This window comes from Ischnura elegans, chromosome 5 (genome assembly GCF_921293095.1).
Source record: "Ischnura elegans chromosome 5, ioIscEleg1.1, whole genome shotgun sequence".
NCBI classification, from domain to species: Eukaryota; Metazoa; Arthropoda; class Insecta; order Odonata; family Coenagrionidae; genus Ischnura; species Ischnura elegans.
In genome coordinates, this window is record NC_060250.1 from 89,340,886 (window position 1) to 89,353,671 (window position 12,786).

Below are 12,786 nucleotides of genomic sequence, written 5' to 3' on the forward strand. Positions count from 1 at the left end.
TTTCTTCGGGAGCTTAGGGCTTATCCAGGGCTATTGTTCATGTGATATATGAGTTAACCCTTTCGCTGCTGATCAAGCTCCGAAAACCTACTCCTCACATGCGGCGAAAATGTTAAAATGCGTTTCCTGGGCCCATGGAGCAGGTACTTCCAGGATGGGTGTGGTACACCCTCCGAAGGGTCGCTAATCCGCGGCCCTATCCTTGACGAGCTCACCCACGCAGGACCGTCTCTTCGATCCTACCAGCGGGGCCTACCTCCCGAAAAGAGACCACTCTGACTGCAATTTGAAAATCAATCACTCAATCCAATCGTCAAAAAATGATTGTTTTCATCGCAATCCTACCAATCAAGCAATCAAGCATGTCTTTTAACCGTTTTTCTATGATGAAAAATAACGATTTTGTTAACTTTTCTAGAAACGTGGCTGCGGACAACCGGAAAAATGGACATTTTAGCAAAGTTAACAAAACCGTTATTTTTCGTTGCAGAAACACGGTTCAAAGACGTACTTGATTGCATGATTGGCAGGAGTGCGATGAAAACAATAAGTTTTTGATGATCGTATTGAGTGATTGATTTTCAAATTGCAGTCAGAGCGGTCACTTTTCGGGAGGTAGGCTGCCTGCTCCTAAGGTCGAGGAGACGGTCCTGTGTGGGTGAGCTGGTCGAGGATAGGGTCGCGGATTAGCGACCCTTCGAAGTGCTTCGGCGAAAGTGCTGACCGCATGGTAGGGAGGAAGAAAAAGTACGTCCACAGCAGTCTGCCGTGCGGACGTACTAGGTACGTCCACAGCAAAGAAAGGGTTAATTTGATTTGTGTGTTATCATTTTCTGCTGTGTACAGGTTCGTTTTCTATGTTTTTTGCTGTAAATTTCAGAGGTAGAGCCATGTTGCAAATTGTGAGTTTGCAATCTGGTGGTGGAACAAAAATGTTCAGTGGTATATACTGAACATTAGAAAATCATCATTGATAACCATCAAGCGTCAATGCTTCAACCAAGATATTCTCTATTTCCTCGTATGCTAAACTTGGCTCAAAATCAGATCTTCCATCTTGATTCAAAAGAGGAATATGTATGCTCATAGCCAAATACTAAATCTGATAATTTTTGTTTAGGCAGAGAATGATTCCTATAGTATACGAGGTGTGTTCAAAAAATATCGCGACTTTAGTGTGTTTTTTCAAAAATTATTTATTTATTCATGAATATCTATTTTGTCCCCTTCAAAGTAATCCCCATGAGATATTATACACTTGTGCCAACGGTTTTCCCAATCTTCGAAGCACTTCAAAAAATCATTTTTTTTTATCTTGTTCAGCTCCTCCTTCGATGCCGTCTTTATCTCGTCAATCGTAGCGTAACGTCGTCCTTTCATGGGTCTCTTCAGTTTAGGGAACAAGAAAAAGTCACAGGGGGCCAGATCTGGGGAATACGGTGGCTGCGGCATCATTAGTGTGTTGTTTTTGGCCAAAAAGTCGCGCACAAGCAACGATGTGTGAGCAGGGGCGTTATCGTGGTGCAAAAGCCAATTTTTGTTCTTCCACAAATCCGGGCGTTTCTGGCGGATTGCTTTGCGCAAATTGCGCATAACTTGCAGGTAATAGTATTCCTTATTGACCGTTCTACCCTGTGGCAAGAACTCATGATGCACCACGCCCCTGCAATCGAAGAAAACTGTCAGCAAAACTTTCACATTCGACCGAACTTGGCGCGCTTTTTTCGGTCTTGGTTTGTGCGGCAGCTTCCATTGAGATGATTGAGCTTTGGTTTCCACGTCATAACCATAAACCCACGATTCGTCACCAGTTATGACCCTCTGCAGCAAATTTGGGTCGTCGCGGACCCAAACCCAACCCAACCCGACCCGTCTCATGCCCAAATCATTGATAAAAAACGAATGGCACGAGCCAATCGATATGTTTAGGTCCTCAGCAACTTCTCTAATGGTGATTCGACGATTGGCCAATACCATTTTCTCCACTTCATTAATTTTTTCGTCTGTTGTTGAAGTGCTCGGGCGTCCGGCACGCTCTTCGTCGTTCACATCTTCTCGGACTTCTGAGAACATTTTGTACCACCGATAAACGTTGCTTCGGTCCAAGGTAGCTTCTCCGTATGCCACAGTCAACATTCGGAATGCATCCGCGCACTTAATTTCGTTTTTCACACAAAATTTGATACAGGTTCTTTGATCCATGGTAAAAATCGAAGACGATCCAAAACACGTGCAAGCAAAGCAGCTGTCAACAATTAAGTAAACATTCAAAATGGCCGAGCTTGTCGGCATAAGTGACAGACATGAGTACCAACATAACGCCACAAAAAAATCGAAATTCGATTATACGTAACCCGCGAAAAATTCAAAATTCGCGATACTTTTTGAACACACCTCGTATACAATCAAAAAATTTCCCAAGGAAAGCTATTTTTCATATAAGTAATAATTGAAAAGTTGAATTGATACTAATTTTTTCATGAAAATTTGTTTCAAGGGTAGAATATCTGCAGTAATTCTTCTTCTGCCTCTGCTAAAGTGCCCTTTTTTGTAACTGTGGTGAAAGTGTTGTCATTTGCTAAGTTGCTGTGTAAAATATTAATTATACTTTTTTATGAATTTTTCAGCATTGATTGAGGCTCGTGATATCAGCATCTATTTGAATACTCTTCGAGATAAAATTTCAAATTTCATAGATTCAGAATTGCCTGATACTATGCCCCTATTAATCCCATTGATGCATACTGTTTGTCTAGTGTGGGCAAATTCAAATTATTACTGCTCATCATCAAGAATTGTTCTTTTGATGAGACAAATCTGCAACATGCTCATCGAAAAGGTAGTGTAGATCTTAAGCCATTCTTTGGTAATTCTCTGTAACTTTGGGTGGAATTTTCCAATTAAATTATCTTAAATTATCTTAGATTATTAAAATTAAATTATCTTAGAAATGATGTAAGGATTTTACTGATATGGTCTTTGAATTTTCCCAATTGGAAATTCTTGGTGATTATGTTACTGCTAATATTTATATCACTATCACTACATTGAATATAAAAGTAATAATTTATTTAGATTATGGAAGGACATGGTATACATATCCATTTCAGTCTATCCCTGTCTAAAATACAGTAACACCTATTTATATCATAGTTGTGGGAATCAAAATTTTTTAGAGAGAGGTTTCAGTGATAGGCACCAATTAATTATTCTTTGATAATGAAAGGCACTGCTTTTCTTAAGTCATTATATTTATGTGTTTAGACACACATGCATGCATTAGTTAACATGTACCGTATATGTGTGAATATAGTCCCCCCTTTTTTTCCAAAAATGCCTGTGGTAAAAGTAAAGGGGGGACTATATTCAAACGCATTTATTTAACTTTTCCCGAAACTGAAGCCTCAAAATGAGGGGGGGGACTATATTCAGAGGGGGACAATATTCGGAGAAATACGGTGTTTACATCTTCATGGCTATGCTAGGGAAGAATAGCTTGCATGAGTAGTTTTTGCTGGAAGTTATTTTGATTTGCTTAATTTTATTTTCAAACTTGTGTGAAATAATTAGAGATGTGGGAATAGTATCCGAGAATACTCGAAGACCTCGAATACTGGAAAGTGTTCGACATTCGAGATCTCGAATAATTATGTTTAAGGTACAATCTCGAATACTTTGAATTTTGCGCCATCCACTGTCGCACGCACGTCGATGGAGGTTGACTCGGAAAAATGTTGAAAACTCTAGCCATTTAGTGCATGCAGCACTGTTTTAGGCAAGTTGACGAACTACATCAAATTCGCAGATTAGAGCGGTGAAAAGAGTTCAATGTGGGGAACTGAAAATAATCCTGTAAATGTAAATGTAAGGAGGAAAATGTAAATCTTGATGACACATCATCATTGTATTTTTATTTTATATTATTATTAGCTTTTTATGACGTAGCCATGCAATTGTACTCTTGCCAATCGGTGAAATAAATTATTATTATTATTATTATTATCCGATGAAAAAATCCGAAAATCCCCGGTTTCCCCCACCAGGAGAACCACTATGCTGTGGGATAGTTACTATGCAGCACAATTCCCAAAATCCTCTACCCCCTCCATCCATCAGCCCTTGGCCCCTCCTCCGACGCTTTCTTCCTCTCCGAAATCAAACTAAAGGTCACAGCTCGTGCAGGGTTTGTATTAGGAAGGCCATAAATCAAAAGCTTCAAAAGAAAATATCAAGTTACATGAGAATAATAGAATCGTGTTTCACCCTTCCCTCTTTCTCCCCCACTGACCTTTTTCTGCACACCTGCTTACATGTTCCCCATTTCTGGAGGTCAATTGCTCATGAGTCATCTATTAGCCCAAAAGGTGTCTAACAATTACTTTCGGCAATTGACATTGCACCTTTATTGGATTGAGATATTAGTAATGTGCCCGTAATTTAAAAAAGAATAAGAGCAAACACGACATATTTCTGACTTTATTCAAGCATTTTACGCAAGGAATTAAATATCAAAATACGACGGAGACTTAGTGTTCTGGCAAAACTCGATATCCTTGCAGCTGAGCTTCTCGGTAGTTGATGAGGCATTTTTTCCGAAAACATATATCAAGTTACAATTTATGAGTTATGCTATAAATCTCTATTGTTACAGTCACTGAGAAAGGGATATTTTCTCAGAATATTTGGTTTCTCCCTCCTAGCAATTCCAATTCTTCTGCTTATCTTGTGAGAACTTCCAAAGATGGATTGAAAATAATTGAAGAAGAAGAAAATCCGGTGGAGAAGCACAAGTATTTTGCAAAATGCCTCGCATTGTCCGCTAGCACTTGACAGTAGGAGTGGGGTTAAAGCGAGCTACCTGTTGAAAATAAGAAGTTGGATGAAATGGAGTATCAGATGGGCGTGCCGCTGAAATGGCGTTTGGTAGATAAGAATGTGTACATCAGACAGAAATCCATCGTAGCAGTGTAAATGCCGAGACGGCATGCAATCTTTTTTCGCGAGGTGTTGTGTCCCCTTAAGATATTTGAAAGAGATGCTAGTTGAATCAGCTACATGCCCAAATTATTTCGATAAAATTAAAATATTCCCTTAATCAGCTAAATTCCTTTTTGAATCCTTAAAAGGAAATCACAATTACTCGCCAAAATCTTGGGTTTCCTGCTGCATAGGCAACCTGGTCAAACATTCCCTCATTCATCGTTTCGTCTATCCTCTTGAAAAACGATAGATTGAGGTTCCACTGCATGCCTTTTTATTTATACATTAATCAAGGGAAATAGAAGAAGAAACGTACGTTTAATATGCTTTACCCAATTCTAGTATTTGAGGTATTCGAATATTCAAGCAATGATTTAATATTCGATATTCGAGTTCGAGAAATCTGCTATTCGACCCATCTCTAGAAATAATATTTTCTATGAAAAGGCACAGCCAATGCATGGTCTGGGTGGTTCTGTAGAGGCAGGGTACATTTTTTGGGGAATGCCATTTGGGGGGGGTTCACTCAAGACCATATCTTGCAAGCACTTCAGCAAGGGAAGAGGGGGTTTGGAATATCTTGATCCTCCCCTCTTGCTTAAGCGTTGAAGGAAAGTGTTGCTGCCTGCATACTTAATCATATTTAATCACCTATTAAATCTTTTTGTTGTATCGGCAACAGTCTCAGTCTTCCTAGCAATAGTACGACATCCCTTACCTCACCTCTAGGCCTGGTTACACGTTACATTAGAATGTACAAGAAAATGTGAAAATGTCTGATTCTCAGAATGAAGGCAAAAATGCACTATGTAGACATGGAAAAATGTATGAATTTCTGAACAGAAATTAGAATCTGTTCTAATTACATTCGGATAATCGTAAAATTTGAACTCAGAGTCACCTGGTGGGAGACTACGAAAACGACACATTCAGTTCATCTAGCTGGTAGTGCCAACTCCTTTGTTTATGTGTGGCCCCGATAGCTATTTTGATTTTGACGCCTTGGTTGTCTTGGATATTTCACTGATTGGATATGGGTAACGATAGAAAGGAAAAGAGAAAATGGAATGGGTAAAAGGAAGAATCAGATGGAAAGGCGCAGAATGTATGAACCGCGAGAAGTCCAAGCAGTAAAAGGGTCAAAATCGGGAGAGTATTGTCCAGTGTCCACTGTTTTAATACATTTCCGTTCAAGTAAAAACCATCGTCGAGCTTTGTTGTAGTTTTTCTAAGGATAAATTGACTTAAGAGGGATTGAAGAAGGCACAATACGATAGTTTGCCTCTGGTCGACTCCTTTATGACAGCTGATTTCCTGAAAAACAGTGATTGCTTCCTCACTACCGTGGTGCGTGGGGTAGAAGCAAGCAGGTATATAATTATGCAATTTATAAAAATTATATTACGAATGTTTTTAAATATTTATTTATTTATTGCCCAGTAAGACTTAATAGGTACATTGCTAGCTGAAAATCCATCTGATGTATTTACTTAGTCACCTACTAATCGGCATGGCATTCAGCAAGCTTCCCTCTTTCGACCCGTGTGCATCATTTGTAAATAGCAGTATTTGAACGGAAGTTATGGCGTGAAAACCTCTCTCTATTTTTCTTTCTTAATTTATCGGCCGATTCTGATGACTTTCATGAAAATTGGGCCTGCATTGAATGTGTTAAGGGCATGGAAAATTCTCCAATTGTGCTTTTATTATGGAATACTACTATGGAAAGGACAATGGCCAGATATCAGCTGAAAATCAACAAAAAGAAGACTAAGATATTAATTTGCAGTGAAAGAGAGGAGGCTAAAACAAACATCAACCTAGGAAAGCATAAGCTTGAAGAGGTGAACGAGTTCTCTTACCTGGGAAGCCGAATTACCAGCGATGGATGGAGCAAGAAAGAAATACACAGTAGAATAGCTCAGGCGAAGAGGGCTTTCTACAAAAAGAAGAATCTTCTTACAGCTGAAAATACCAGCATAGAAGTAAGGAAACAATTCATCAGATGCTACATATGGAGTATGTTTCTCTATGGAAGCGAGGCTTGGACGTTGACAGCAGCAGAGAAGTCTAGAGTGGAAGCATTCGAAATGTGGTGCTACCGAAGAATGATGAAGATAAAATGGATTGACCGTGTGAGTAACCAGGAAGTGTTAAGGAGAGTGGGAGAAAAGAGAAGCCTCCTGAAAACATTAAGCAGAAGAAGGGACAACTTAGTTGGCCACATTTTGAGGCACGATGGTCTGATGAAGATAATCGTTGAAGGACAAGTGGAAGGGAAAAAGGGCAAGGGACGGCCCCGAATGAGTTATATAGGACAGGTTATAAAGGATGTAAAAGAGAATAAATATGTAGCTATGAAGAGATTAGTGGATAGGAGAGAGAAATGGAGAGCTGCATCAAACCAATCTTAGGATTGTTGACTAATGATGATGACTACTATCCTACCACATTTGAACGATACAGGTGAATAGGGGCTTCTTGCGACGACAGGCCGGCCACCTGTTACATTCCTTAATTTTCCCTGTGGTTTAATCGTAATCAGTATTTATTCTCGCAAACAGCCATATTCCTTTATTTTTAATCCCTCAATGGGAAGAATACTAGGTATACATTTATAGGATTGTTTACAAAGTGTATTAAGTGATACATCCTAAATATGGTGGCCATCTGAGAAAAACTGGGGACTTGATAAAACTCTAAGGTAACCCAGATTTAAGAGTGTACTTACTTTGAGAATATCCCATTGGCAATATAGATAATGTATTTAACTCCATTATGTAGGTCATCAACCACTTATTTATCTTATTTGTGACCTTAGAGAGTCAAGCAAAAACCTTCTCTGGCGAGTAAATAGAGGTACTTGAGCGACGGGGCACTTTATATGGCTTTATGGGATACACGATTTATATGATTTTCACACTTTTTGTATTGAAGATCTCTGCTGCATATACACTTACTGCATAAAGCAAATGATGTAGGTTTGTAACATGGAGCACAATATGCAATAAATTTATTTTAATTTAATATCTCCAAATATCCCCAAACAATCCCCTTCATTTATTTCAACAATGCCTTGGCAACCCAAAATCTTCATAATCCGCAGTTTGACGTTTAATTAATCCTACAATGGGAAGCTAATAGGACTAATGGGGCTAATGGGACTTCCTAATAAAAACAGCAATTATATTCGCCAAATTTGCGTTTGAGCCCCTATGTTGACAGATTTTCTATCTACTTCCTCAGTCTGTCATCAATGGATACCGTGCTGTGATGTAATGAGTGCATGTTCCGATGACGTCATGTTTTCAAGCAATCAATGAAGATTCTCAATCAAAGAAGAACACTCACTTCTGTAATTTTGCGACAAAACTCCTCAAAAAGGCAAACACGCCGAAGCCCCCACAAAAGCACTTCCATCAAGCTATGTTCCTTTTTCCCACAAATCAGGCAGAAATTATAAAAACTATCAACTCTTTTGGTAATAAATTTTCTACTGGCCTGGATGACATCCCTATGCCAGTATTGAAAGCTGTTGCACACATCATTGCACTACCCTTGGCTGATATCATAAACTCATCTTTCTCCTCTGGGTGCTTCCCTACAAATCTCAAATCTTCCCGAGTGATACCTGTTCACAAAAACGGTTCTCGCGAAAATGCAGATAACTACAGACCTATATCCATTCTTTCTGTTTTTTTGAAACTAATGGAAAAATTATTCTTCACACGTATGTATGAATATTTGTCTTCAAAGAAGCTACTCCATGACAGCCAACATGGTTTTCGGACTGGTAAATCCACTACAACAGCCTCCTTTGAGCTCATAAACGAAATACTTTTAGGCCTAAATGACAAACTACTCACCCTTGGAATTTTCTTTGACCTAAGTAAGGCTTTTGATCTCATTGACCACAACATTCTAAAAAATAAGCTCTGTGCTTTCGGCATCGTAGGTTTTCCCCTTAAATGGATCATGTCCTATCTGGGTGAAAGGATGCAAATTGTCTGCTATTCCATCAGTTACTCTACTGTTAAATCCAGTGCAATGAAACTCTCCTGTGGGGTACCCCAAGGGTCTCTCCTGGGACCGCTCCTATTCCTATTGTTCATCAATGACCTTCCAAACCACCTATCCCATGGCAAATTAATTCTCTATGCAGAAGATATATCTGCTATCATCACAGCTGACAGTCCCCAAAATCTAATCCGTCTCAGAAATATTACTGTCAACGAAATGCAACAATGGTGCAGCAAAAATAACCTCATGCTCAATGAAGAAAAAACAGTCTTCCTTCAATTTCTGCATAAGAGATTGAATATGGTAGATCTCTTCCCAAGTAATTATAAAAATCCACACAGAAACAGCGTAAGTACCTCTAAGTTCCTTGGACTTATCATTTCCGAGACCCTAGATTGGTCACATCATATTCAAGCCACAATCAGAAAAGTATCGGTAGGCACCTTCATGATCAGGATGTTAGCACCAGTTGTGTCTCTAGATACTTTGAAAAAGCTGTATTTCGCAAAAATACACACTCACTTATCCTATGGCATTTTGTTCTGGGGAAATTCAGCTGCCTCAAGTAAAGCTTTTTCTGCACAAAAGCAAGCCATCAAGGCAATGTTTCAAGTCTCTATACGAACCCCAGGTAAACCTCTTTTTTCCAATGCTAAAATCCTCACACTCCCAATTACTCTACCCGCTCTAGAAATAATATACACTCTCAGCAATACTCAAGTTCTCTCTGCCTGAAAGGCCCCTACCACTCTGCCTCTGCAATTTTTAATCACACCCCTGAGGAAATTAAATCCGTCTCTTCACCTGCTTTGTTCAAATGGAGGGTTAAAAATCTCCTATTCAGACAGTGCTATTACAGTGTCTCTGAATACCTTGAAGACTCTCATAAAAACATGATATTGTAATGTGTTTTTGTATGGTTTTCCCTTTTCTGTATTTTTATTGTATATATATACATATGGTATACGCATCTCGTAATGTCTTTTGTACTTTTATATTGCATCTTTTTTTGTATGCAAATCTTGACATAGCCATGCATTGTATTTTGCCAACGGTGATAAATAAATATTATTATTATTATTTTTTAAAGACACAACTCAGATAGAAAACATTATTTATCCGCAAAATTTTCGGCGAGTACATTTGAGGTAGGGGTCTTCTTATTCTAGTACTTTTAAAAAAGTGTGCATGTTCCCCATTGGTTTGTATTTGAAGTTGAAATAATTTATTGCGCATTTAAAAATGTTCAGAAACTTGTCCAAAAATGTACCGTATAACCACCTATTCGTGTATCTTGTCCATATAAATATACAAGAATCTTTTCAGAAAACCATTCAGAAAAATGTACAGAATCATGTACATTTTAATGTACCGTGTAACCAGGCCATAAGACTCTCTTTAGTTGAAGACATACCACACTCACTTAGATGATTATACCCCACCTGCTGTTGATTGATATCCAACATCAAATTTCATCACTGCATCATGAATGGGTCCTTCAGATGCATTGATCTCCTGTAGTTCTTTTCTCTCCACATTCCAGCCTGCAAAACCCGTAATACTGAATCTCTACACCAGCCCAAATGCCGACTCCTTTTCGCATAGATCCTTTTTCTACCATTTACCATCTCTTTTCAATTTCATCTCAAATACTTCTTCTTCTCTTTTTGTTGTATGGACAACAGTCTCAATATTCCTTGCAATAGTACAACATCGCTTACCTCACCTAAGATTCTCTTCAGGTGAAGACATACTACACTCACATTGAATATTACACCCCAGCATGACCTCTTCTCTTGATCTCTTTGCCTCCAGCACCAGTTTCAAAAGCCAATTGCAAAGACTTTCATTTTTATTTCCATCTTTTGTATGTATGGTATGTGTTAAACATGATTGTTATTTCTGAGATTATTTTTATACTTATTTTTTTATTATTTACATTATTTTGTTTATATAAACAAAATAATGTAAAGGGTCAAAATAAACAAATATGGTCAACGCAAAATTTAGAATTAGTTGGGGGATTTCATCTCAAATCTGGCAAAGGGGTGTCAGGTGACCATCACCGATTTCTCTGTAATTTATATGTGTGAAAGCAGTATCCTTATGATGAATAGTGATCATTTTATCTTAGCTCAGAAATGAACCATTACAAAATTATAATCCTTTAAACATTACGGATATTAAGGATAAGTACTGCTTTCACATGTATAAATTTCAGAGAAATCGGTGATGGTCACCTGACATGATTTTGCACTATCTGCCAGATTTGAGGTGAAGAGACCCAGTATTAAATTGTTTTTCGTGTATCCAATCCAATAGCTTTGTTCAACCTTTATTTATACAGGCAAGGGAATTCCTTGTTCCAGAGAGTATATTCCTAGGGGAGGCTGATGAAACCCTGGCGAGAGTCAATCAATCCATGGAGATGCTGAATGAATTCCGGTAATTATTGTAGTTCCTAAAGTCAATAAACTCATCTCTTAAGTTCTCTAATGTATTTGAAATATTATTGTAGGGATGAGTCGATTCCAAATGTCGATTCTCGATTCCACCGATTCTCGGGCACGGAATCGGAATCGAGAATCGATCGCCTAAAGTCGATTCCGATTCCATCGATTCCAGGAAGATAAATGTTTTGAGCATAGACTATAAGTTTGGGGCACAAAGGCTGCCACACATCTAAGCGGCCGCGGTGTCAGCCTTGCCCGCGCGGAGGATACGCCCGGCACGCGGGTGCTGCGACTAACATACCTAAGCGGCCTCGGAAACATGAAAATGTCGGCAAGAGCGACAAAACGACGAACCCTGAAATGGCGCGTGATCATGAGCAACTCTAAGAGAAAAAAAAATTGGAAACCTCGGGATCGGGAAGCAATGCATGCGTTTTCCGTTCTTTTATTAGCCGCTGGTCACGGCAAATCAAAGTATTGCGATTATGAATCACATTCGGAGAATTCATCTCGACCACCAATTTTAAAGTATAATAGATCGAAATATATTTTTTATTTTTTTTTTCGAATGATATTTGAAGTCTGATGATAATAAAAACGTGCAGAGAGCGAGTTTTCCTGTGAAAAAAGTTTCTTATAAATATGCGCTGAGAGCGGGTATTTTTTATTTACGTAACTTTTTTAGGCTAACACGCGTCTGCGTCAATAATAAAAAAATTAGACACATTCGTGTTTGTATAGCCTAGTTTCATCAATGCAACCCTTGAGGAAGTTGATACTTGCTTGGCATAAGCCGCCGCGGCCTCCGGGTGGACTCGACAGGTTGCGTTCGGCCGCCACCGCGCACCCGCCAGGCTGCTCTAGTGTGTATGGACGCAATGAACGCTACATTCTTGTTTAGCCACCGCGGCTATTGTTATTTTTAGGGATGGTCGGATAGGATACCTCGGATCCAAATATCCGCGGATATTGCCCTTCATCGGATACATCGGATCCAAAGTCGCGGAATACATCGGATCTGGATCCGAAATTTTAAATAATAGATTCAGTGAATGCAACGCCCCATCAGGGTGGAAAGAGTTCCGATTCTCTCTTCGAATGCGTTGTCGCATGCGATTCTTGTCCTACTCATGAACCGTTTTGTTTGAATGCTCTCGCAGAGGTTGCGAGTAGAATTTCAGCCGTGGCCAGGATTTTAAGCCAGAAAATAAAAAAGGCAAAATACGACTGGCACATAGTGTGACTCTTCCCAAGAGATTGAACAATCATCGGAGGAATCTCAGCGCCGTAGGATAATAACCACGTCAAAAGTAACTACGTCGCAGATTTCAGA

General features: G+C 39.1%; 1 protein-coding gene across 1 annotated transcript in view; it reads left to right on the forward strand.

The window, feature by feature from the left end:
- Positions 1-12,786, forward strand: part of LOC124159740 (dynein beta chain, ciliary-like) — a 255,329-nt gene that overhangs the window by 22,155 nt on the left and 220,388 nt on the right. Inside the window, exons 7-8 of the mRNA XM_046535651.1 lie at positions 2,628-2,839; positions 11,348-11,445. Of these exons, the coding sequence (XP_046391607.1) occupies positions 2,628-2,839; positions 11,348-11,445 (310 nt within the window). The remainder of the gene's footprint in view (positions 1-2,627; positions 2,840-11,347; positions 11,446-12,786) is intronic.